This window comes from Pogona vitticeps, chromosome 1 (assembly GCF_051106095.1).
Source record: "Pogona vitticeps strain Pit_001003342236 chromosome 1, PviZW2.1, whole genome shotgun sequence".
Lineage (NCBI taxonomy): Eukaryota > Metazoa > Chordata > Lepidosauria > Squamata > Agamidae > Pogona > Pogona vitticeps.
The window spans coordinates 319,650,149-319,676,821 of NC_135783.1; the positions used below are offsets into that span (position 1 = coordinate 319,650,149).

Below are 26,673 nucleotides of genomic sequence, written 5' to 3' on the forward strand. Positions count from 1 at the left end.
TTTTTAATAGTCAATAATGAGTCATCAGCAAATAAATTAATCAGCAAATAAACTAATCTTAATTGTATCATTTTTTCCCTAATCCTTTAATTAATTTATTCTTTCTTATTGCATTAGCTGTTAGTCCTATTATTGCATAGGCTATTTTAAGTATTCAGTGAACAATGAAGAACTAGTTTATTAGAAATAAATATTCAGTGAATGTTCTCCTTGGAAGTCCTGCTAGCAGAGTCATCTAGATCATAACACTTGTGGAAGCACTGCTGTTGCACGAGTATAGTGCATGTTTTCTTCAATGGAAATTACCATGTGTGTAATTGTACAAGCTGCATGATTCTACATAACCACAGTAGCAGGACTTTCCACTCAGCAAAGCTGAACAGGATGCTGGCACCATTTTTTGGAAACAAGCAAAACATCAGGATAGCATCATTTCATTCTAGCTGTTAACTGAAATTAAGAATACTCAGAGGTGTCTCTATACTAATATCTAATGCCTAAGGCTGAAATCCTTTTGCATAATTACATCCATAGAAGATTGATGATGTCATCTGGAGACAATTTTCAGAAATGAAATACTTCCTACTCCTGTCCCATGGATATCATGTCTCCCTATCATTGGGTGGGAGTTGCAGGACAGAAGGAGGAAGTCTTTAATTATCAAAAATCACTGCCCCACTAATGCCATTCCAGCAGCGACAATTTGAGGTAATAAAAAATTTCCTCCTCCCATCCCTTAACTCTGACAGCTTCCACATGATGAGATTACACAGAGCTGTTGGGAGCCATGGGACTGGAGAAAGAAGGGTTACATCTCCAAAAATCACCCCGACTTATGATATGAACTGTTGCTTACAAGTGTAGATGTGCAAAAAGATTTCAGCCTAAAATTGTAGGTGTTCCTCGTCTTTAGTTTGCTCAAAGAATCAACAGTCAGATTATATCAGCTAGTCAAATTCATCTGCTTCCCACAGGAATTTAACTGGCTAAAATATAGCTAAATTTCTTGCCATAATAAGTTTATTGCTCTGTAAGGTGCCACAGGGATGTTATTTTTGCTGCAGTAATCCCTTAGAAATTGTTAGTATGATGAGAGGTTTATGGCCCATAACTTGAAATGCTTTTTAGCCAAAGATTAGCCAAAGGCAAGACCCTCACATTACTGAAGCATTTAATTTCTTTCCATTCTATGAACTGTGGCCAGCAGAATAAGAAAGGAATGAAGAAATTAAGCCAAGCCTATGACTTAAACAAGAACATGGAAAACTGCTTGATAAAATTTAGACCATTGATCTATCTAGTTCAATACCATTTATCTACACTAAGGGTGAACAACATATAACTCCACAAGCCCTGTCGAAATATTAAATAAAAAAAAGAACCCATACAAACATTTTCAATGAATTGTAGCATGGTCTTCCAGCCCTCTTCTTCATGGCTCTAATTTTATGTTCCATTTATGTTAACTTATTTAGTAATTGCCACATAGTGAAGAGAATAGTTTTTTGTCGTAACTATATGAAGAAGTCTTCAATAAATAGTATATCTGCTTCCAGAAATATGACTTCCTTCCATGCTCTTAACTGTTTTTTCGTTTTACATTTCTTCATGGTTAAGGACTGTTCAGGCAATAAAGAACTACAGAAAACTGTGATTCTCTGATGCCTAAAGAGATCTTAAATCTAAAAGGAAACAACACCCTTCAGTGAAGCAAAGGAGAAAGTGTTATTTCTGGAAGTAAATGCACTATTTGAATACCTCCTTATATAATTAAGACAATTAAGGTACAATTAAAGCCCCAAACAATAATCTAAAAAAACAAAGGAGTAACCAAGGCTTAAGTATGAAATAGTTAAGAAATTCAGTACTAAAAGATAGATCAATTAAAAAATAACAAACGAATGAGCCAAATTGCCTGCCCTCCTCACTTCAGTCATATCTCTTTAGAGTGCATTTTTCATTATGCCACCATCTTGAAAAGTAATGGTATGTTACTAAATAGTTCGATGACTTACCAGTCCCAATGGACAGGCCACTGCTACTGGAACGAAGGATTTTTGAATTTATAACTTTTTCTGCAGAGAAAAAAAAGGAAAGTTTCCTTAACTAAATATTTCAAAAATGTGCAAAACTAACACATGCTACCATATTTCTCCAGTAAAATTACAAACTATTCTAGTAACTTTTTACACATTATTTACAGATGAGAAGTAGAATCAATTCATGAATACGTGTCTTCTTCACATATTCATGAACTGATTCCAGTCCCTGGCCATGTCATACTCACCAACAATTATGATGGTGTGCCAACCACGGCAAGATAAGTCTGGGACATAATGGAGAGAACCAAAAATGGGTCGAGGCCATGATGTACAAATATCAGATGTATGAGCCCTCTCTGTTGGTGTCATTGCTAAACGGCCATTCCCACCATTACCCCAGGCAAAGATATGGTTATCTGTAAAGAGAAACAGATTATTAGCTGGAAGTCAGAAAACCCACACTGCCATCTAAGAACTTCTACAAGGCTGCGTTTATTTCTGCCCAAAGGGCTACATATCTAATAATCCTGTCCAGAGGAACATCATATGGCATTTATTTATTTATTTATTTATTTATTCATTCATTCATTCATTCATTCATTCATTCATTCATTCATTCATTCATTCGATTTATATCCCGCCCATCTGGTATATTCTACCACTCTGGGCGGCTTACAGAATATCAAAACAATTTAAAAAAACATAAAACATTAGCATACAACAATAACAAATAGTGCAGGAATAAATAAATAATAAATAGCAAAGCAAAGAAATCAGTAGTGACAGGAGGGAAGGGCTGGATGTACATCCATGTTTTCAGCTGGCATTTGAAAGTACCCAGTGTTGGGGCCTCGCAAATCTCCAGAGGAAGGTTGTTCCAAAGGTGAGGAGCCACCACCGAGAAGGCCCGGCTTCGTGTCTTTTCCCTCTGGGCCTCCCTCGGCGTCAGGCTCCTCAGCCTCACCTCCTGACTCATGCGGGTGATCCAAGTAGATCTTGGTGGGAGCAATAATCTGCAGGATTATTATGTTTCGTGTGGCTTTACCACATAAATTGCTATCCACAAATTTTCTCTCATCTAACAACAATCTGGAAGTATTCTTTTTGTGCAACTCTTCTCCAGGATACTCTAAGTAAATACCTTTGACACTTGGGAAAGACAGTTTATAGGGCCTATTTACTGCCAGCTCACTAGTGCCAACACTCACCATCAGTAGCAGCTATGGTGAACTCATCACCACAGGAGACTCTGATGACCTGCTTCCCCCCAAGGGGTCCTCCCAGCAGATTGATACCCAGACGCTTCTTATAGTTTCCAACACCCAGCTGCCCACACTTGTTGGAGCCAAAGGTAAGCAAACGACCCCTCTCTGAAAGAGAGAACAAACATAATCACTGGGAATTACTAAAATTAGAAACTGTTAAATTCTATCAGATGACATTGTAGCGACCCATTAACAGTGTTCCTATCACAATGGGAGTTCAAACATTTTAGATTATTTTACCAGTATTGTACAGGAGAAGAAAACAAAAGTTAAAGCCTGAGAACAATTTCTTCGCACTTCCATGAGTCTACATCTGCACTTGACTGAAAAATGTGGAAGTAGTTTATTATTACATTACATTATATTAATTTGTTTGATTTCTATACTGCCTATCTGGCTACAAGGCCACTCTGGGCAGTTTACACTCAACGCAACGATGACACATGAAATATAAAACATCTCCAAACAAATCAAATCAAAAACTACAATGATCAATGACAGATATAGAACATAATTATATACAAAATCAAACACAAAATAAAAAAACAAAATTAGAACATACACAGTAAATAAAATCAACATAAACATGAGTAACAATTTAAAAATGCAAGACAGCGGAGCAGAAATAAACACTGGAAAAGAGCAAGTGCTGTTCTGATATAAACTCTGGAAAAGTCTGCCTAAAGAGCAATGTCTTCAAGGATCATTTAAAAGTTCCCAGTGAAGGGGCCAGGCAGATTTCAGGCAGATTATCCTAGAGATGAGGGGCAACCGCTGAGAAGGCCCGTTTTTTGGTTTTCTCTTTCTGGGCCTCTCTTTGGGTCAATAATCTCAACTGCCCGGCCTGGGAAGACTTGAGTAGGTCAGGCAGATCTTGTTGGGAGGTGGCATTCTGTCAGGTATCGACAGAACCATTAGGGCCTTGTATTTCAAAATCATCACCTTGAAGCTGGCACAGAAACAAACAGCTAACCAGTGCAAGTAATCCAGTGTAGGGGATATATGTTGGTATTTCTTCCCCCCACTCAGCAAACTGGCCGCCATGTTCTGGACCTGCTGGAGTTTCTGTAGCAGCCTCATGGGTCGCCCCATGTAAAAACCATTACAGTAGTCTGGTCTCAAGACTATCAATGCATGAACCAGCATAGTCAGGGTCCTGATTCAAGGTAGGGGCACAGCTGGGTGATCCAACTCTGATGGAAAAAGGCTGCATGGACCACCGATGCTACCTGAGACTCCATTGATAGTGCAGGGTCCAGAAGTATGCCCAGACTATGAACCTCATCTTTCACAGAAGGCGTAGCTCCACCAAATTAAAGGGAAGCCACTAGGGGCACCCAGTCACAGGATCTCCATCCTGTCTGGGTTTGTTCAGCCTCAGTCTGTTATTCCCCCATCCAACCCAGCATGGCATTCAGGAAACACCCAAAGGATGGGATGGCATCCACTGCAGAAGGATGGAAGGAGAGATAGAACTGGGTGTCATCTACATATTGGTGACACAAAGCTCCAAAACTCCTGATTATCTCCCCAAGGGCCTTGTATAGATACTGAACAGCAATGGGGAGATGACTGACCCATGGGACTCAACAACTGAGCATCCAAGGGGTGGACATCACCTCCCCAAGCTGCACTCTCTGAGGATGTTCCTCTAGGAAGGATCAGATCCAGGATAAAGCTAGGCTACCAATCCCTAACCCAGAGAGCCTCCCCAAGAGGATACCATGGTCAACGGTATCAAAGACTGCTGAGAGACTGTCTTTGCCCCTGTCAGTCTCCCTCAAAATGTCATTTTGCAGGGCAACTAATGCCATCTCTGTGTCATGATGCGGCCTGAACCCAGACTGGAATGGGTTGAGGACATCGGTCTCCTCTAGGAGTGCCTGCAGCTGATCAGCTACTATGCTCTATACTAGTTTGCTTAAGAATGGAATATTAGCAATGGGGCTGTAGCTGTTAATATTATCTGCCCCAATATTTTGTTTTTTACAGCTAGGTCTAATGAGTGTCTCCTTGAGGGCATGGGGAACCCAGCCCTCCTGGAGAAACCCATTAATGATGGTTATGGCCCAGTCCATCATTACAGGCCTGGGTGTTTTTATGAGCCAGGTTGGGCAAGGTTCTAGGGAGGCTGCAGTAGTTTTATAGTAAGCAAGCACCCTGTCAACCTCAGCTGACATCACTGACTGAAATTGTGTTAACATCACCAAACAAGGCGGCGCAAAGGACATAAGAACCTAAGAAGAGCCCTGCTGCATCAGGCCGAGAGCCCATCTAGTCCAGCTTCCTGTATCTCACAGTGGCCCCACCAGATGCCCCTGGGAGCACACGAGACAACTAGATACCTGTCTCCTGATACCCCTCCCCTGTATCTGGCATTTGGAGGTACCTTCCTTTTAAGCCTGGAGATTATACATCCCCATCATGGCTTGTAACCTTCAATGGACCTTTCCTCCAGAAGTCTGTCTAATCCCCTTTTAAAGGCATCTACGCCAGATGCCATCACCACATCCTGTGACAAGGAGTTCCACAGACTAACAGTACACTGGGTCAAGAAATATTTTCTTTTGCCTGTTCTCAGTCTCCCAACACTCAGTTTGAGTGGCTGTTCCCTGAGCTCAGCTCAATCTGCTGAGGAAAAGTGGTGGTCCTGGTGGATGGTCTCCACTTTGTGTTTGAAAAATGCTGCAAATTGGTCACAGGAAATACTACTGGGAGGCCTGTCACTGTGTCCAATCCTGGATAAATCACGTACTGTCCAAAATAATTCCACTGGTGGTTTTTAGCTTTGCTTATCCAGGCAGGGATGTAAGATCTCCTTATGTCCTTCACCTTGGCTATACTTGACATAATTTTTGCAGCCTTTAAATTAGATTCCATCGGGTCCTGCCTCCAAATGCTCTCCACTTATTTTGCTTTATCACCCAAAATTGTTGATTATACTATGAGACTGGACAGGCTCGGCACTGGGGTGTGTGTGTTTGCATGTGATTGTGTCAGCAGCCCTGGGCGCAGCAACATACCATTCTTCAACCAGAGATTTGACAGGAGCGCCAAAGAGATTATACTAAATGCTGCCTTTCTCCACATAGGGGACTAGAGATAGCTCACAGTCAGATTAAAACAATAATCACAATTAGAAACGCTATAAGATATTACAATAAAACAAACCTATGATTTAAAAAATGTCCATCTTTAATTACTTTTTTTATTATCAAGGGACCTTGTTTAAATTTTGCAATGTTTAAAATTATTAGTGAGTCACCTTGAGTTCCGCCATCCAGGAGAAAGATGGGACATAGGTGCAATCAATAAATAGCAATATTAAAAATTATCATTAAAAACTCTTTTTAAACATTTTAGAAACAGTTTAAAAATCTCTAATTCAACATTCATAAATCACCAGTAAACACTTAAAAGCCAGCCTTAGAATGGAAAGACAAAAGGGAGGAGGCAAAGCTGGCTTTTTGAGGCACTGCATTCCACAGCCTGAGAATAGTTGCTGAGAAAGTCCTTACTTGTGTCCTTACCAAATAAAACTGTGATTTACCATTGTCTTCTTCTGGGGGTGCCTTGGGACTGTGCAGCTTGCCCAGCATCACACAAGCTTTTGGGATGAAGAGTGGGAAACTGAATTCCCAACTTCTGGTTCCATAGCAAGATACCTAACTCACTGAGTTAATCACTGTAATTATTGTTGTTAAGACAGTGGTTTCCAATCTTGGGTAACCCAACTGTTTTTGGACTTCAACTCCCAGAAGCTTTCACTACTAACTGTGCTGCCCAGGGTTGCTGGGAGTTGTAGCCCAAGAAAACCTGGGCTACCCATGATTGGGAATCTGTGCTATATGATAATATGAGCTTGTACCGTAGTACAGAATATTAATATGTGAAGTAGTTCCCAGGGGGTTGTGTATGGAATTACAGTGGTGCCCCGCACAGCGAGGTTAATCCGTTCCGGATTAACCTTCGCTGTGGGAAACATCGCTGTGCGGGAGGGAAAAAGCCATAGAAACGCATTGAACTTTGTTCAATGCGTTCCTATGGCTTTCAAACTCACCGTTCAGCGAAGTTCCTCCATAGGCGGCAGCCATTTTCGCGCCCTCCCCTCGCAGAACGAGGGCGCCAAAATGGCTGCCATCAGCTGTTCGGCGGGTCAAAAATGGCCGCCGGAGCAGCCGAAAGGGGCCGGGGCGCAGCGTTTTCGCGCCCTTGGTAAGCAAGGGGAGCGCGCGAAAACGCTGCCGGAAGCCCCGAAATGGTTGCGCGCAGCCATATCGGGGCTTCCGCAGCGTTTTCGCGCGCTCCCCTTGCTTACCAAGGGCGCGAAAACGCTGCGCCCCGGCCCCTTCCGGCTGTTCCGGCGGCCATTTTTGACCCGCCGAACAGCTGATCGGCAGGTCGCAAAGCGAAGGTCGGTAAGCGAGCAGCTTACCGACCTTCGCTCTGCGATTTTCGCCCATTGGGGCCATCGCTGTGCGATCGCTTTAACGATCGCAAAAGCGTCACCATAGAGCGAATTCATCGCTCTACGGTGTGCTCGTTGTGCGAGGCACCACTGTACTTACAAATATGGCATGACGTGCAGAGAATGTGCATTTGCATATAGACAGAGATGGCCTAAGAGAATGAGAAGGGAAGGTATAGTTTGGAATGGTATGAGTAAGAATCAAACAAAAAGACTGGAAATGGGAGTAAGAGAGGGCTATTAGGGAAAAGAAAGTTGAAAGAATTGGTGTGGAAGTTGAGGGAAAAGCATATTTAAAGGGTTGGTACAATGATTTGCACCTGAATATTATTCACCTAGTAAAACTTGCTGTGAAGAAATTTTAAAATTCCTAGCAAGCCCCAAGTGTGCACTATTGCTAAGAATCTGATTGGGTCCATCTTGGAGGTACAGTTGTACCCCGCTTTACGACTGCCCCGCATTACGACGAAACCACATTACGACAATGTTTTTGCGATCGCTTTTGCAATCGCAAAACGATGGTCTGAATAGGCTTTTTTTCGCTTTGCGATGATCGGTTCCCTGCTTCGGGAACAGATTCTTCACAAAACGACGATTTTCCTACAGCTGATCGGCAATTTCAAAATGGCCGATGGGTAAATAAAATGGCTCCCCACTGTTTTCTGGGACGGATTCCTCGCAAGACAGCCACCGAAAATGGCCGCCCTATGGAGGATCTTCGCTGGACGGTTAGTTTTTAACCCACTGGAACGCATTAAACGGGTTTTAATGCGTTTCAATGGGGTTTTTTTCGCATTACATTTTCATTCTAGAGCGATTTCGCTGGAATGAATTAACGTCGTAATGCGAGGCACCACTGAATGATGGTCACTCTCCAGTACCTATCCTCAGAGGGTTCAAAGGGACCTAGGACATCTCCCTCTTTCCGATGAGGCTCCGCGCAGGCGCAGATCACCCAGGGTGTGATTCACAGAGGCCACAAAGAAGAACTGTTTGTCTTCTGAAGATTCTGGTGGAAACCCCCGGGAACTGACTCAGGGGTGACATCCAAGTAAGGCATAAAAAGCTACACAAATGGTTAAGACCCAGTGCAAAGGTGGATAAATGTAGCAGTAATTGCACTGTCAGAAAGTTGTCTACAGCTATTCTAAGATCCTCTGAAAAAGTAGAATAGGCTATCTAGTTTTCTTATTTTATGTATGGTTTTTGTTTATCTGTTTTTTACCTGTTCTTCTTTCCTAATTATTGCAATTCAGACTTCTTCTATTTAATTAGAATTGGCTTATTTATCCAAAAGGATTTCTCTTTTGTAATTTCGCTCTTCTTATTTCATATTTTTAATAAAAATTGAACAATTTCAAATTATTTGCTTTCTGGAAGGTGGCAAATAGTATGGTCCTAAGTTCAGTGCTTAACCACTTGGACCTGCTACCCTACAATCTTTTTCATTCTTCTAAACACTACACCCACGCTTTTGTCATTACCCTAGAGCAGTGGTTCTTAACCTTTGTTACTTGGATGCTTTTGAACTGCAACTCCCAGAAACCCCAGTCAGAACAGCTGGTGGAGAAGGCTTCTGGGAGTTGCAGTCCAAAACTCCTGAGTAACCCAAGGTTAAGAACCAGTGCCCTAGAGGATACATGACTGCATAGGAAATGTATGAGTGGAACAGTTAAATATACCACAATACACTTTATACACTTGATCTGAATAAAGAACAAACCTAATTCTCAACATCACCTAAACAGAAGAAAATGTGATAGTATCTTCACTTGCCCCATGGTGGTGAACTGGACACTAGCAGCCAGTCCTGAAGGGAAGGGGATTAGGTAAAAGGTAGTAGTCATTGGAAAAGGGCAAAGATTTCAACAAGGATCTACCTGAATCTCCCAACCCTGGGCAGAAACCCAGCCAATTTGAGGCAACTGACCTTTACCCCAGTGATCCCATTCCACATGACCCTCTGAAGAGGCCATAATGGGTGGATGGCTATAGGGTGGAGGAAGAGATGAGAAACTTACCTTTTATTAACTTTCTTAATTTATTGCAAGAGTAATAAATTGCACTGTATACAACATTCCTGACTGCTCCAGTAAATGGAAACTATCACACTATCAAAGTTCACTATCACTTCCCCCTTAGGAGAATGGGGGCAAGGATGGCAAGGAAATCGGAGTCTGCATGCTCCTAATACACAGCATTAAGAACTAGATTCGCCTGCTGACATGACAACTTGGAATGTGTGGCATAGATAATTTAACAAGGCAGATTTAAAATATAGTGCTACATGGAAGGCTGCACTGCTTTCCACAAGCTTGCCTTTTATGAGGTTTATACATTCTAATCTGGAAATAGGACTATGTCACAAGAGCAAATACAGTGATTAAATCTTACCATCTATGGCAGCTGTGTGGGTTTTTCCTGGGGCAATAGTTCGAATCTTATAGAAGGAGAGTTTCTTGGCCAGAGTGAAGGTAGTGGTATATGGAATTTCTTGGTAAGCCTATAAAAAAAGATCAAACAAGCCTGATAAGTATATATTGTCAACCTGTTAGTATACACAATTTAGTCAAGAGCCATCCAGACAGAGTTCAAGTAAACCAAACTGCTACAAGTCAGTACTTTCTGCTAGAGGCAATTTCTGCCTCTAGCAGAGCAGACCGTTATTCTTGTCAGAACAACAGCAACAACAACAACAATAGTAATTAAAAAAACTAGGCACAGTCAAAATTATAAAAACATTGACTGGTATTATATAACAGATACAAGTTTTAACCCAAAACCTAAGAAACTGTTAAGTACCTGTTAAATATTGGTGCAGTATGTGTGCTGTCCTTAATATTGGCGTTTTTTGTAGCTCTAACGGTGGTGTGATTTCTGAGATCTGAAACTGCTTATAGTACTGTGTAAAATGTCTTGATATTGTTCCCAAATCCCCAATGGCTACGGGGACCACTGAAGTGTGTTTCTTCCAGAGATGAGATGTTTCGATTGGCAGGTCTCTGTACTTTGTTAGTTTTTCCAATTCTTTATTTTCAACTCAGGCATCCCCTGGAATTGCAATGTCAATGATCCAGACATTTCTTCATCCTGTTACTACAATGTCTGGTGTGTTATCTTCAAGGTATCTGTCCGTTTGGATCCGGAAATCCCACAAGATCTCGACTTCTTCATTTTCTGACATCATCTACCTGATGTTCTCATGGGTTTTTGGATACCGGCAAAGTTTTGTTTGTTTGTTTGTTTGTTTGCATAATGACCAGTGCACTAACTTTGTCACTCTATCATGTCCAACTGTAATCTGTTTGTGCTATCTTTGGACATTCACAGATGAGGTGTGACAGAGTTTCATCTTTTTCTCGGCAGAATTGATATTTGCTGTTAGTACTAACCTTTGGATCTTAGCTTTCATCACGTTGGTTTGGAGTCCTTGTTCTTATGCAGCAAAAATAAAGCCTTTGGTTTCTTTCTTAAGGGTCCCCAGTTTTAGCCATGCCCATGTTGAATTATGATCATGCTTTCCATCAATATTTCTCAAGTGTTGTCCATGTAGTGGTTTACTTTTCCAGCTGTTGCTGTTTTTGTTGTTATATGCAAAATGTAGCTATATTAAAATTGAAATGATGACTCATATTAAGAGTCCTGTTTTCTTTTCTCTTCAGAGTTCTAATTTGATAATCAGTAAATACTATTCAGGAGAACAAACCTATCCATTCTAAAGGAAATCAACCCTGAGTGCTCACTGGAAGGACAGATCCTGAAGCTGAGGCTCCAATACTTTGGCCATCTCATGAGAAGAGAAGACTCCCTGGAAAAAACCCTGATGTTAGGAAAGTGTGAAGGCAAGAGAAGAAGGGGACAACAGAGGACAAGATGGTTGGACAGTGTCATCGAAGCTACCAACATGAATTTGCCCCAACCCCAGGAGGCAGTGGAAGACAGGAGGGCCTGGTGTGCTCTGGTCCATGGAGTCACAAAGAGTCGGACATGACTAAACGACTAAACAACAACAAAATACTATTCATGTATTATTGGATATTATTAATAATCAATTCCTATTTATTAATAAATGCATCCTCTACATCGGTGTCCTTGCCATTTTCAAGATAACATAGCCCCTAGTTTTCTGCACAATACCATTTTTAAGAGAATATCATGCCCCTTGTTTTCTACACAATACCAAAATTGCATTTCCAAAACTCACATCATGATTAATGATCCCTGAAGTGCATTGGTTTAAACCCAACTTGTTGAATTCATTCAGACCACAGGCCAACACCTTGCCTGTCTGTGTGAGCAGAAAGGTTCCATCACTGCCACACTGAACTGAAATAATATTGGAGGCTTTCTGAATTTCCACCTATAGAAGAGAAACATAAGACAGAACAGCAATTGAATGTGAGAGTCCAGTAGAGCAGCAGTCCCCAACCTTTTTGGGACCGCAGATCAGCTGAGCCTCTGAGGAAGGTGGGGCACCCCACCCCTTTGCACATGTGCAGGAGCGCCCGCTTGCCTGCCCACCCCTTCACGCAGGCACTCGGGCATCCCTGTGCTTGTGTGGGCACGCGGGCGCGCTCGGGCGCATGCATGAAGTGATGGGGAGTGCACATGCGCCTGCCAGCACCAGTGTGAGTGCTCCCCCACCCCTTTGTGTATGTACAGGAGTGCCTGCATGCCCGCCTGCCCACCCCTTCGCGCAGGTGTGCGGGCACATGTGTGAAGGGGCGGGGGTGCGCATGATGGCACTGGCACACTTGTGTGTGCGCAAAGCAGCTGTGGGGAGGGGAGTGTGTGCGGGGGTGGAAGGTCTTTCGCCATGGGCCAGTCCAGCTCAGGCTACAGACAGCCACCAGGCTGCGGACCAGGGGTTAATAATCTCTGCAGCAGCGTATAAAGCAGTGAGGATCTTCACTTGGTGGCAAAGAATATGCTTGACGTGCAAAAACTCACAGATTTGGTTCCTTGCATTCTTGGGATTTGAGAGGGGAAATGGAAGTAGGGGAAAAACTCCCATCCCCTCATTTTCTAAAGGGAGGGACCATGGAATAGTGGTAGCATTGATGTTTTATATACAGAAAATCCCAGATTCAATCCATGCAAAATTCCAGCCAGGGAAAGGATCAGGCAACAAATGATATTAAATTCCTCTGCCTAAGACAGTGGAGAGCTGTTCTTTATCAGAGTAAACAATTTTAGACTAATGGTCCAATTTTATATCAGGCAGTTCCTTATATTCCAAAACAGAGATCCAAATCAGTGTTAACCTTGGTAATAGATGAATATCTAGATTAAGAAAAGTGGTCCATACACTTCAGGGGAAATTAAAGTTAACTTTATAAAGTGCTGATCTTGAAATGATGACCTTCTGATATCCTATTTCTAATAAGTGAACCCTATCACATATGTGGTCTTAACACACTGTTACAATGCTAGAACAAATGTCTTAAGAGTGGACATACTCCAGAACAGAGACATAATGAATCTGCCTGGAACCCATGAAATACAGAGTCAAGGAAGGGTCAATCAGTTTTACCCTCTGAGGGAGGTAGTGATCCTCTTCTGAATCCAAACCTAAGCGGCCTGTATTTGAGAAAAGTCAGAAAAGAGAAACAGCATTTTAAAAAAACCCAGCTGATTCCTTGCTGAAGACAACAGTATAACATCTCATGATTGGCTGTCTTTCCAAACTATAGGCCATCTCTGTTGGCGACATTGCTAAACAGCCATTTACACCATCACACGAGGCAAAGATACTGTTATTTGGAGAAGAGAAACAGATTTAATTTTAAGTCTATGTGAGGGGGATGTTCTGGTCATCTCTAGCAGGCCTCCTAATTTTGCCTCATGCCTCCAGCAGACCTGACAGAAACTTCAACTGCTGAGCACCAGGAGGGTGCAGAGAGGGAGATGGAGGGTCCAGGTGAGCAGATGAGAGGATGGCTGTGCCCAATTAGCAGAAACCTGATTTAAGGGAGGAAGAGGAGGAATCCAGGGAGGACCCATTGCCCTCTACAAAGTCTGAACCTTAAGAGAGCGAGGAGGTGGCATAGGAGTTGGACTCCATGTTATTGTGCTCTGTGAGAGGCCAGCATCTTGACCTTAGAGAACCCAAGGACTGGGGTATGGTCCAGGATGAAGTTGCTGAGGGACAAAGGCACAGGGAAGATATGACCATATTCAGTGTGCTGACAGAGCTGACCTCCTGGAGGCCACCGAGACCAGCTGGGCACTCAGGCCCCACCCTGTCCCAACAGAGGCACTGAACAACACAGCACCTACAAGCCCTCCCTAAGTGGTGTCAGCTGGTTGAAGTCAGTGTTGAGGATTAGACCCCAGCCATGAAGTGTTGATGGCACGATGCCAGTGAAATTCAGGCTTGGGCGAAAACTGGACTTGGAAGGGGAGTTCGTAAAGTTAACTCAACCGCCCCTCGTGCAAACTGTCAGGAGCATCAGGCATCCAACCTTTCATTGTGCCCCATTCCCCTATTTTTAAAAAGTCCAGTTCCAGCCTGAGAGTCTTGACTTTATGGAACCCATGGCAGAGAAAGGCTTGCCTCCTAGAATCAGGTGGCAGCAGTCACAGTTTATCATTGAAACAGTTGCAGAAAGTGCATCCTGTTTGCCACCAGCAGTTACCAACACAGAAACTATCAACTGCCTTTCTATACAAACCCACTGTACAGTTCTTAGAACTTAAGAAGATGGGCTTGTGTCTTTTACTACTAAGGCTCTTAATAATTTCCTCCACCTTGTCAATAGGATGTAGACAGGAAGTCACATACCATATTCCCCACAGCCCCATGTATAGACCTCTCGGTTCCGATTAAGCACCGCCACGTGATTATCTCCACAGGAAACCTGCTCCACAGGGTTGTTGAGGAAGAAATTCAACTGTCTGGGCTCCAGCACCTCAGAGCCAAATGCCTTGTCAACACCTATACAGCCATAGTAATCTGAGCCAAAGGCAAAGACTTGACCCTCATCTGCGTGAAAAGAAAGATCAAAACGCATCACATACAGGCAATTTTCTTATTGGATGTACTTAAGACTCCAAAGGATGCCTACTGGCAAAGCTCATTTTCAGTTTTTACAAAGAGAAACCAAATTCCAGTGCAACTTTGTTAGATCAAGCCATTTCAATAGAATATTAGTCACATTAGTACATGACTCTTATTGATTATAGTATGGGAAGCCTATTATCTGTACTGTACTGTGTGAACACACAGATATTGTCATCTTCAATCTTCTGTGACTATAAAATATCAATTATTTAATCTTTATTTTTGTGTTTTAAAGTACTGATTTTATGTTGCACATCACTCTGAAACCTAATACATGGCTGGTATATAAAAGGAAGGCTGGCTGGATAGCTCAGTGAATTAGGGATATACCTATGGAGCCAGAGGCTGGAAGTTTGATTCCCTATTGTACATTCCAGAAAAGCCAGCCTGCATCATCCTAGGGCACCCCCAGAAGAATGGAATGGTAAACCAATTCTAAGTACTTGCTACCTGAAAAGGCAGTCATGTCAGAACAGGTTAGATGGCACAGAGCTATATAAAAGGAAAAGAAGAAGACTGACCATAGAATGGATTCACTGAACACAGGAAGTAGGGCCCTGAGTTTTACATTAGGATAATATATATAATATTATAATGCCAAAACATTTATTGCTCTCTTGCTGGCAAAGGTTATTTTCTCTTCTAGTTGATACAGTATTAAGAGTTTTCACAGCAGGCATTCAAATACTGTATGTTTAATCTGCTTCTGACCTGTAATGCAGACAGTAAAGTCATCCCCACAAGACACTTGGTGAATGGCTTTGCCCTGCAGTTTTTCTACATGCTTTGGCTGACGATAGGACGCTTTGTCTCCATGTCCCAACTGGCCATGCAGTTTGGTGCCTCCTTGCATGTTCTGTAAAACACAGAAGTGTGTTAAAATATGTTAAAGGATACATAACCAGAGTTTCAAGAAATACTGCTATTAGCTCAGATGAGAAAAAGCAAAGTAGGAAACAATTAACACTTTGACCTGGATCCAGAGATTCCCTCCACATATACAGTGGTGCCCTGCATGACGACGATAATCCATTCCAGGAAAATTGCTATTAAGCGAAATCGTCATCATGCGAAAAACAATTCCCCATTGGAATGCATTGAAACCCATTTAATGCGTTCCAATGGGGAAATTACCTTGTCGTCCAGTGAAGATCACCCATAAGGGAAGCCATTTTCCGAGCACCGATCAGCTGTTAAAATGGCTGCCCTGCGAAGCATGGGTCTGGAAAAGACAGGGCAGCCATTTTGCAGAGCCGGAAAAATCGTCATTTTGCAAACAAACGGTTCACGAAGCAAGGACCTAATTGTCGTCAAATGAAAATCCCCCATAGGAAACATCATTTTGCGATTGCTATAGCGATCGCAAAAAAGTCATCGTCATACAATTTCGTCATTACCCGGTGGAAGAAACCAGACTTTGCTACCCTTTAAACCAAGGCCAACTGACAGTTCAAAATAATTGTTGTTCTGGCAGGAAAGGAAAGAAGCATGTGTAGCCTTCCCCTTCCCTGCTGAATCCCCTTCCTGTTATGTTCTTTCTACAGGGCAACAGTGCCACATTGGCTCTGTAGTTGATGTCAAGGCTATAGGTTTGTGGAAATAATTTGCATTTCATTCCACTCCCATACTCAATCTTCTATAGTTCTTTCCAAACACTTTACTTACCACCCAAGTATAGAGCTCCTTCTCCACCGTCACCAAAGCAAAATGGGTGTTTCCTGCACAGACTTGTCGTGCACTGCAGCCACCTTTAATCACATCCAGCTTCTGAGGAGTGGACTTCCCACCTCCCCATACATATACTTCACTAGTGCGTGAAGTCACCACAGCAATGGGAGCATCATTCATGGTGCTGGTTCTGTAAAACACAAGAGCCCAGCATACAGACTATTTTCCACAACAGCTCTAACATAAGAACATAAGGAGAGCCCTGCTGGATCAGGCCAAGGGCCCATCTAGTCCAGCTTCCTGTATCTCACAGTGGCCCCACCAGATGCCTCTGAGAGCACATGAGACAACTAGATACCTGTCTCCTCCTGATATCCCTCCCCAGCATCTGGCTTTTTGAGGTACTTTCCTTCTAAGCCTGGAGATTATACATCCCCATCATGGCTTGTAACCTGTGATGGAATATTATGCTATTTGTAAATGCAAATGTGAATTAATGTAAATTCAGCACAAGTCTGTAGTGAAGGTAAGGCCAAAGTTGAAAACAAGAGCAGAAGCTAAAAGTTGAATTTATCTTAAATGTATTATTGCATAGTTTTTACATACAGTATTTAACACTGAAAATGAATTAAATATATTATTGTTTCACTGCTACTCTCATGTACTGGGTGAATAACTCTAGGAACCTATTGTCTTTAATTCCACCCTTCAGCATATGTTTCATTACCTTGGTCGTTTGTTTGGGCCATTAAGCAATGCAACTTTCTCCTCCATCTCCCTGCCAGGATAAAGGATAAACAATGAAAACAAAATTAAAATAAATCTATTATTACAGCATTCCAGACAAGAAATCCCACTATGATTTGCAAACAACCAGCAATAAAAATCATCACTTATTTTCATCAAATTTTACTGTGCCACTATTAGTTGTGATATATGATCAAATCTGCAGATGGCAGGATCTGTGGGTTAAGACTGCTCTGCTCAACACTTAATTTTTTTAAAGTTCTCACTATTATTATTACTTCATTTTTATTCTTTTAACAGCTGTGACTATGTGTTTGTTGTGAAGATGCTCTGTGTAATTGCCACATCACTTTAGAAAACCAAATCCCTGCTCAGAATCTGCTGAAAACCATATAAAACTTACTTTACATTTTAAAAAGATACATTTTGTGTTTTAGCCCTTCGACACATTTGAGTATACACCAGAAGACTGTTACATGAGACCACTGTTGTATCATCAGTACTAAGATGATTACTATTATATGTAGGTTCACTGGCATCCTGTCAATCAGTAAGAGCCTCCACCAAATTTGTGGGAGTGGAAGAACCTCCTGTCTCCATATATTATAGTCTTCCACAAATTACCTCATACAACAGTTCTTGGAAAAGATTTTTGAAAGAGAGAGGAAGGGATTTTATCTATTTATTTCATTTCTATGCTGCCTATCTCCCAATTAAGTGCCCCAAGGTGGCTCACAAATTATTAAAAAACAAATAAAGCCACTATAAATTACAACACTACAAAAGTAATTACATGTGTAACAGTATTTTTTAAAAATTAAAACCATATATAAATAAAAATAGTATCCAGGACACACACCGGTGGCAAAATCATACTTTCCAAGCCCTTTCCCTATGGTCTTTTTTTGCAAACAACCCAATATATTTGCTAGCCTGAAGAGGTGGAAGCTTAGGATCAGTCAGTCAAAGTTGGGGGAAAGGAAAGCGTTCTATATGCAGATTCTACATGTCAGTGCCTTGTGGTCTACTGTTTAGCATTTTGGGGGCTTCCTGCCCATGTTTTCAATCCAACACTGAAAGATATGTATGAGTGTCATCTTATTATGAGAAAGAATAGATTATTTGATTGTATGATCCATCAATTACTCGCTAGCCTAAAAAAAAGAAAAAAGAAAAAAAGGATGCTGCTTAGACAGTATGCCAACCCGTACTGCTTAAAGCAATCTCTGCGCACTTACAATTTAATTATGCAGCTTAACTGATTAAATATTGCAAAACACTGGCATGACTTAGATGTTACATGATTCTGTGCTTTCTCCCAACAGGCACAACCTATTAATATTCAAGGTATCTGTAACTATTTACCTCCTGCGCCTGATGATAACAGGATTCTCAAGCAGCTCATCAGCAGTAGGCCTCTTCTCAGGATCCTGAAAGAGGTGAGTAACAGGTCATTCCCCAAGGAAAGTGGTTATTTTCCAGCAACTAAGTCTTATTGTAGATTAATTAACCAAACCCATAACTAACAACACCTGGCCTTTCTCCAACTTCTCAAAGCACAGAGAATCAATGAGTTTAAAAAGTTAGCAGAAGTTCAAGACTTTAAAGGCACTTCAAAGATAGAGGTATCTTTGCAGTTTCCAAGTTGCTGCAATTCTTGGGCAACCAAGAATACTAAGTCTGCAGAGAGCTCAAATATACAACATGCTCAGAAATGTATGTCTCCAACTATGACATTTATTCAAAACTTCTCCCCCACTTTGTTTTGAATGTGTGAGATAAAGACATTGAAGCTGAAAGAAAACTGTATCTCACCAACCTGGTCAAGACAGGAGTGCACCATCTGAATGAGCTCCTGAGAATAAACACTAGAATCAACCTCCATTGCCCGGTTCCCTTGCACAATCTTCACACAGAGGTTCAAGGGATTCTAAGAAGGAAATAGTGAAATAATCTGAGAAGGCTAAGAAACATGCCTAGGAAGACATTCTGTAGATCTGTGCTATGCCTTCTCTCACTCTGGCTGGTTCAAAAGTTACCAGTACCATCGTTCTATATGGATATGGGACATGAACAAGGGACTTCAGAAGTATAGTGAAAAGCATTGCCATCCCTAGCCCGTTTGACTTAGAACTCTCACTGTCGTATAAGGTTAAAAACCGGATCTCTCTCTCTCTCTCTCTCAAACGGATGTATCCTTAAAGAAAAGTTAAGATAAAGAAAATGCATGGAACGGTAATGAGTGCCATGTTTGTACCACAAGCATAACTTACAGTTGCATCAAAAGTTCTCTTCAGCGTGAGGAGCTCAAAGGCAACACAGCCAACTGCCCAGATATCAGATTTGAAGTTGTATTTTACTCCTTGGCAGAGTTCTGGAGACATGTAGTATGGGGTTCCTACCAACTACAAAACACAACATAATGCTAAGAAATAATCCATCTGCTCCTTAATATTAAGTGGTTGAGACATAGTTCAGTGTTTCTACTGCAAATGCTGATATCATGCCATTTTATTTGGGGGGGGGAGAACAAAGTAAGTAAAATTTTCCAAGTGCATATAGAGGGGCTAAGGTAACAATCATAAACTAGTGTGTCCTATTTAAATCACAAGCTTCATCGTGTTTTTTTAGAATTCAGAGTTACAATGAACCTTTGGTTAGTTTCAATTATTTCTTTCTAATCAAGCCTTGGAAATATATTCTGTTTCAAATATTATGAAACTGCATAAATATTTCTTTAAATGAAATACTGTAGTACTAATTTTAAGAACTACAAAACGCCGAGATGTCACAACATGCAAGTGTCACATGAAAAAAAAAATCCCAAATAATTATAACTTTCCTGAACAGGTCTGCATGCTTGTACATGGTGACTGATAACTCTCACTTCAAGCAAGAGCAGAGAAACAAACAATGCACCTTCTGTTTGTAATTCATTTGGAGTGACATTCAAACCTGGCAGGATTGAACACACTGGCCTAGCTTTTCCCATTGGGCCAAATAAAACACCCGTGGTTGGTCTAAGGGATGTTCTTTTGCCCCACTGGAGAAAGGCAAGACAGAATGCTAGCTCCTATTAGGTTCAGATATCACAATACAACAGGAGTGGCTATGTCCATCTCCTTAAAAACAGCCTTGTGGGACACATGCAGCTCATGAGCTACATCAGTGGTCCCCAACCTTGAGCCTCCAGATGTTCTTGGAATACAACTCCCAGAAGCCCTCACCACCACCTCTGCTGGCCAGGATTTCTGGGAGTTGAAGTCCAAGAACATCTGGAGGCCCAAAGTTGGGGACCACTGGGCTACATGATTACCAGAAAATGGACCTTCTCAACATTTGAAATCTTATGTGTATTCCTTCTCACAGTTCTGCCACCTTCCCAGACTGATTTGTTGAGGATAGGAGATAGGGTTGCTCCCATTCTTTGGAATGCGTAGCCAGGTTGGCCCCTCCCTCTTGTCCTTCCATCACCAGGCAAAGAACCTCCTTTTCAAGCAGGATTTTAAACAACACAGGGATCTTAGAATGCTCTATTTATTTAATTTAGGAATTCTTAAATGTTTTAAATATTATTTTTAATTGTGGTTTTAATATTCATAGTGGTTTGATTGTTTTTAGCATAAATTTGATGGTGTTTTAAAAACTGTGATTATCGTACAGTTTTAATTGTTGTGAGCTGCCTTGACACCCCTATGTGGAGAAAGGTGGCATATAAATTATATGCATGTGTGCATGTGTGCATGTGTGCATGTGTGCATGTGTGCATGTGTGCATACATACATACATACATACATACATACATACATACATACATACATACATACATACATACATACATACATACATACATACATACATACATACATACATACATACATGTTCTATTCTGTGCTGAAGAAAGGATGGATAGAAGGCTTTTAGTTTGTTTAGCCATTTCAGTCAAGTCCTGAATAATAAGCCCATGGGTTGTCATGACAGGCAGACCAAGTCAGGAAGTGATAGCATAAAGTAAGGTCATGCTGCTGGAAACACACATCTAGTTTCCAAACTAGTGAAAAGGAAAATTATTCTATCAAAATACTAAACTTGCAGACACTTACAGTTTCAGCCATGGAATACTCAGAATTTAGCTTTTTTGCCAAGCCATAGTCACCCAGTTTTATAAGATTTACTTTGGTGAGGAAAATATTCAGTGTCTTTATATCCCTAAAGAAGAAAGAATGATTTTGATGAATTTCTTCAAATTACCTGCCATAGACAGGACTTTATATGGTATTATTCTGTTCTTGCCCCCCCCCACTCCCCAATACTGTTACTCTGAAAGCAGTTAACCATCCCTCTCCATGTCCAAAGTCTTGGATTTTCACTACAAGTTCCAATAGCTAAAGCGTTTTATACCACATAATTGTATAAGCTGTCATGTGCAGTTCTAAATGTATAATTTTATATCAACAACCTTGTTTTGATTGAAGTTAATAGCTGTTAGATACTCAGTGTGGTGTAGTGAACAGAGTGGCAAACTAGGATTCAGGAGGCTTGGATCTGAATCTTCCCTTAGCCATGGAAACCCACTTACCTTGAAATCCCTATTTGGATCACAATACATCAGTTATGATTTGAGGGCACATAACAACAACAGCAACAACAACAGTTGCTTTCTAGATGTTAGAAACACCTAAGCTAGTATCCCTAGTTTCATAGGAAAAAAATGATCACAGATTAGAGATAGGCACAAACCACCAAACCAACAGTTTGTGCTAGTTTGTTTTTTGGCCAGACAGGTATTTGGCGCTTCCTATTCCCATCTCCTCCAGCAGATGCCCGCTCAGAGAGAGATCCCAAAGGAAGCGGATCAGGGAAGCCAGGACATGGCCTCTGAGTGGGTGCTACTGAAAGAGACAGGGTTAGGAAGCGCCAAACACCTGTTCAGTTAAAAAAAAAAAGTCATGAACCACAGGTTTGGCAGATTGCGCCCATCTCTACTTAAGATGGAAGTGTGTGGTTGACCGGCATCCAACATGAATGGGTAATTTATTTGCTAGTGTTCCAGCTCACTTATAAAAACAAAACTATTTAATAGAAAATATCTGGCTATAAATTACAAAAATACAGTGCATGAAGTGCTCTGCATCCTCACTGGCAGAAAAAGGCCTAATTAAGTATTTTTACTGTAAAGAAAACTTAGAATCAAGACTCACTGAAGAAAACCTAGACTCAGAAAAAAATGGCACCTGGCTCCTCTATGTACATGAAAGGGAAGGGGAAAAGTAAAACCAAGACAACTGAAGAACCCATTTGGCAGAGAACAGGGCTGCAATATGATTGGTGGGAAGCAATTAAACTGCTAGATGAGAAACAGGTCAGTATATCCCAGAATGTATTTATTTATTTTCTACTCCACCTTACCACAAAAAGACAGCACTCAAGGTGGCTTACGTTTTAAAAGAAATAAAACCAAATTTAGCTAAAACTGTAATAAAATAATATATACCCATCCACCATAAAAATCAGCAAAATGCTTCAAAAACCTTAACATATCAAAGGATGCAAATTAAAAACAACTCTATAGGGCAGGTTAAACATCGAATATCTGTCTAAAAAGTAGGGTTTTTTTACTTCCTTCTTAAAAGCAGTTAAAGTACAAACAGATCATGACTCAGAAGGAATGCAAAGGCACAGGGACTCCTTATCACAGAAACTGACCTAGGTTTCATCACAGAAACTGACCAAGGTTGAAAAATCTACAAATGTGGCACTAGATCTCAGCTTAATACATAATCACAATAGTAATGCACTTCAGCATTCTTATCAATTCAGGCAATTAAGAACTGAGGAACTGAAAATTTCAACAAATGGAAAGATATTTGAATAAGAGGACTGCTGGGCTTGGAAAATGCAAATAAGATTGTGAGTATGGTTTAAAAATAATAATAAAAAGCTTAAAGAAGCATTCCTTGACTTAGAAATAAAGGATTATGATGTAGACAGAGCATATAAAGCCCTGGAACTGAAACTGACAGGATCAGATAAATCACAATATGTAACTACTGCCTTCATTTCATATTTTTAAAAGCTAGTGTCATGGATCACTTAAATTAGAAAGCCCCAATCAGAAGCAATCTAAGATCCTAATATTCTAGGATCTCTCTATCAAAGCTCTAAAAAAGAGGAAAGCATTCCATCCCTACACAACACTGTTGAGAGAAGCTGGTTTTAAATATAAACGGGGCTATCCATTCAAACTCCTCATACAATCACCACTGGACAAATACACAATCACCACTGGACAAATGATAATACTATAGAAAGCACTGAACATCTAGGTTCCATGAGAACTAGAGAAACAAATAGAAAATGATGACAACTCAGTAGCTCAAATGACTACAAATCAAAACAACTGCCAGATGACAAACCCCAAAAAACATATATGACCATATGACCACCCTTTTGCAAGACAGGTGAATTCCGCCATATTGGCATGAATCACTCACTTTATGCCTTTTGAACTACCATCTTTAAGTTTCCCAACACAACAGCTTTTGGGAACAGTAAGTATTATCACAACAGTGAGTGAAGCTAGAGCAACTCGACTGCAAAGTCTCACTTAAATTAATCACCTCTGCACCTTATATTTTGCTGGAAAGCAGCATGCATGAAGAGATCACAAAGAACCTTGTTCTCACTGCTAAGTTGAGGTATACAACCTGTTATGTTGCTTGTTGTTTTGTTGACTGTTAAATGACAATGGGTAGAAAGTATGTTTAGCTCAGTATTTAAGCATGTTAGATACACCAGAGAACAAATAATCTCTCTCCGAGTTGCTGGAAACCATGCATTCTGGTATGCAAATGACAGGCAAAATTAGAGTTATTTTGCTAAATGTCAGTGGGCTGGGAAACGTCATTAAATACTATCCTTTCTATAAATTTGTAATGTATCAGCAACCTGATACAGGTTTTAGAAACATCAAAAGAAAAAAGGTGAACAAGATATTATCTTATCTTTTCATTGGCAAGCAGTATTGTGCAGGAGGAAGTTCTAAGAGAAGAGGAGTATTATCACAAAAACATACCTTTTTAAAACTGAAGCAATAAGGATGGTCAAAAAAGTAATAGAAAATATTAAAAACTCAGTAACACTATTTTATAAAGAAAACTCTATTCCTGGGATCAGTCAAGTACGACTATGGAAATTAGAAGGTAATACTGTACTAAGAGGCCAGTTTAGAATCAAAATATCCCACTACAAAAAGAAAATGAAGAAATGGCAGACAGCGTTAGAAACATTTGTATGTGTAAAGGAGGAAAAACCAAGATAAGAAAAAAATTAAATTAAAATACTTTTTCAAAAATAATATGAAGCTCAAGAAGTAAAGGAGGATTTTCAATAAACTGCCTTGATAGCTACTATGCATCATTTCAATTAAAAACGCTTATAGAAATTATCAGAAGTTATGGCACAGTATCCTCTCTATATAGAAATAAGTCAAACAAATATTTCCCAATATTTGGAACTCAGAAGATTTGAGCAAACAAAACTTAGAACTAATATCTAACCCATAAATAAATAAATACATATCTTAAGAACACATTATGCCTATGGAAATTATGACTGAAAAAATTAGCTCCCACTCTTTCTCCTATCTGCCAATTTATGAAGCACCCTGGATTTCACCAACTAGGCAGAACTGCAAAGAACAAGAAATAGAAAGCTAGGAAAATACACTACATTGTCTGTAATCCTGTTGGTGTTGAGTTATGCCATCAATCTCCAGTGATGTGATTAGCTGTGATCATGCCATGGACTAGAGGGAGCTATTTTCCAACTTTGAACCATTCCCTAACCCATTCTGCAGCTCTGGAAGGCTTCCTAAAATGAAAGAGATGCCTAGGCATCCCTGGAACATCACTGGGGATGGGGGAACAGAATAGAAAGCTTTTAATTTCTCAAAATAACCACAGCCATAATGAAAAAACACACAAAGGTTACTTGCTTTCCTACCAGTAAGTGGCTTTATTAAGCACCCACCTGTGAAGGATTCCTTCCCTATGGATACAGCTTACTGCTGATGCAATCTGAAAGAGGTACCACACCACCATCTGCACAGAAATGGAGTTCATATATAAGTAAGACATACTCCTTTCCTCAAAAACAGAATACAGAAAATATTTTATCTGAAACACTTTTTGAAAGAGGACTTTGTTGTTTCCTTAGGATCCTGTTAGTACTAAGAATTTTTTCAAGAGACAGTATTTCCAAGATCTTCAAGGTGCAGAGTGATGTGCTTAAAAAACAGGCAATTTATTACTAGGAATGACTGGGATACTTCCAAGCTATAATGGAAGATCAGGAAGACTTTTATAACCCTTAATCTGATGTCTTAACTGTCATAAAAAGGTAAAGGTAAAGGTTCCCCTTGACAATTTTTGTCCAGTCGTTTTTGACTCTAGGGGGTGGCGCTCATCCCCGTTTCCAGGCCATAGAGCCAGCGTTTTGTCCGAAGACAATCTTCAATGGTCACATGGCCAATGCGACTCAGACACGGAACGCTGTTACCTTCCCACCGAGGTGGTCCCTATTTATCTACTTGCATTTGCATGCTTTCGAACCGCTAGGTTGGTGGGAGCTGGGACAAGCAACAGGCGCTCACTCTGTCGCGTGGATTCGATCTTACGACTGCTTGGTCTTCTAACCCTGCAGCACAAGCTTCTGTGGTTTAGACCGCAGCGCCACCACGTCCCGTCCTTAACTGTCATACCACAATTCAGACTTGTAAATGAGTGTTGTAAGCCAGAGATGGAGAATATGCAACTCCCATCATCCTTCAACAATGGCTATGTTAACTAGAGCTGATTGAAGTTGCAGTCTTACAACATTTCCTCTATTTCTACTATAGGCACAGTCTCTAGAATTCTGAGCTTTCAAATCCCAAATTTCACAAACACTAGACTCATATTGCATAACAGCAATAAACTATGCAAAAATATTAGAGAATATTCACAATGCATGACCACACTTTTAGTCATGAAACAGGGGTTTGTTTGTTTTTTGCTTTTGTCTAGTTTCACCTTCCTTTTCCTTCCCATTTTATTGTTTATTGTTTAATGTTTATTGTTTAATTGTCTATTCCTGGATACTTTTATTTCTTTTTTTTTATATATGTACGTGTGTTTATATTTTTATCTGTCTGGATGCCATCTAGAGTGGTCGTTTTGACCAGATAGGCGGGGTACAAATAGAATGAATGAATGAATGAATGAATGAATGAATAAATAAATAAATAAATAAATAATGCCCTCCAAAATATCCAAGACAAATGCAATGGATATGCAGAGTGCTGCAGGGAGATACAGATTGGTTTAGGAAGCAAGAGCAGGGGAATGAGAGGAAGTATGAAAAGACGTAAAATATAAAGTG

General features: G+C 40.7%; 1 protein-coding gene across 1 annotated transcript in view; it reads right to left on the minus strand.

The window, feature by feature from the left end:
* NEK9 (NIMA related kinase 9) overlaps positions 1 to 26,673 on the minus strand; it is a 52,583-nt gene that overhangs the window by 15,453 nt on the left and 10,457 nt on the right. Inside the window, exons 4-18 of the mRNA XM_020793923.3 lie at positions 25,285 to 25,355; positions 21,357 to 21,462; positions 19,527 to 19,658; positions 19,073 to 19,183; positions 18,619 to 18,683; positions 17,234 to 17,284; positions 16,504 to 16,696; positions 15,550 to 15,694; positions 14,560 to 14,760; positions 13,309 to 13,355; positions 11,980 to 12,135; positions 10,170 to 10,278; positions 3,251 to 3,412; positions 2,288 to 2,458; positions 2,016 to 2,075 (exon numbers count right to left, since the gene is read on the minus strand). Coding sequence (XP_020649582.2) covers positions 2,016 to 2,075; positions 2,288 to 2,458; positions 3,251 to 3,412; positions 10,170 to 10,278; positions 11,980 to 12,135; positions 13,309 to 13,355; positions 14,560 to 14,760; positions 15,550 to 15,694; positions 16,504 to 16,696; positions 17,234 to 17,284; positions 18,619 to 18,683; positions 19,073 to 19,183; positions 19,527 to 19,658; positions 21,357 to 21,462; positions 25,285 to 25,355 — 1,780 coding nt within the window. The remainder of the gene's footprint in view (positions 1 to 2,015; positions 2,076 to 2,287; positions 2,459 to 3,250; positions 3,413 to 10,169; positions 10,279 to 11,979; positions 12,136 to 13,308; positions 13,356 to 14,559; positions 14,761 to 15,549; positions 15,695 to 16,503; positions 16,697 to 17,233; positions 17,285 to 18,618; positions 18,684 to 19,072; positions 19,184 to 19,526; positions 19,659 to 21,356; positions 21,463 to 25,284; positions 25,356 to 26,673) is intronic.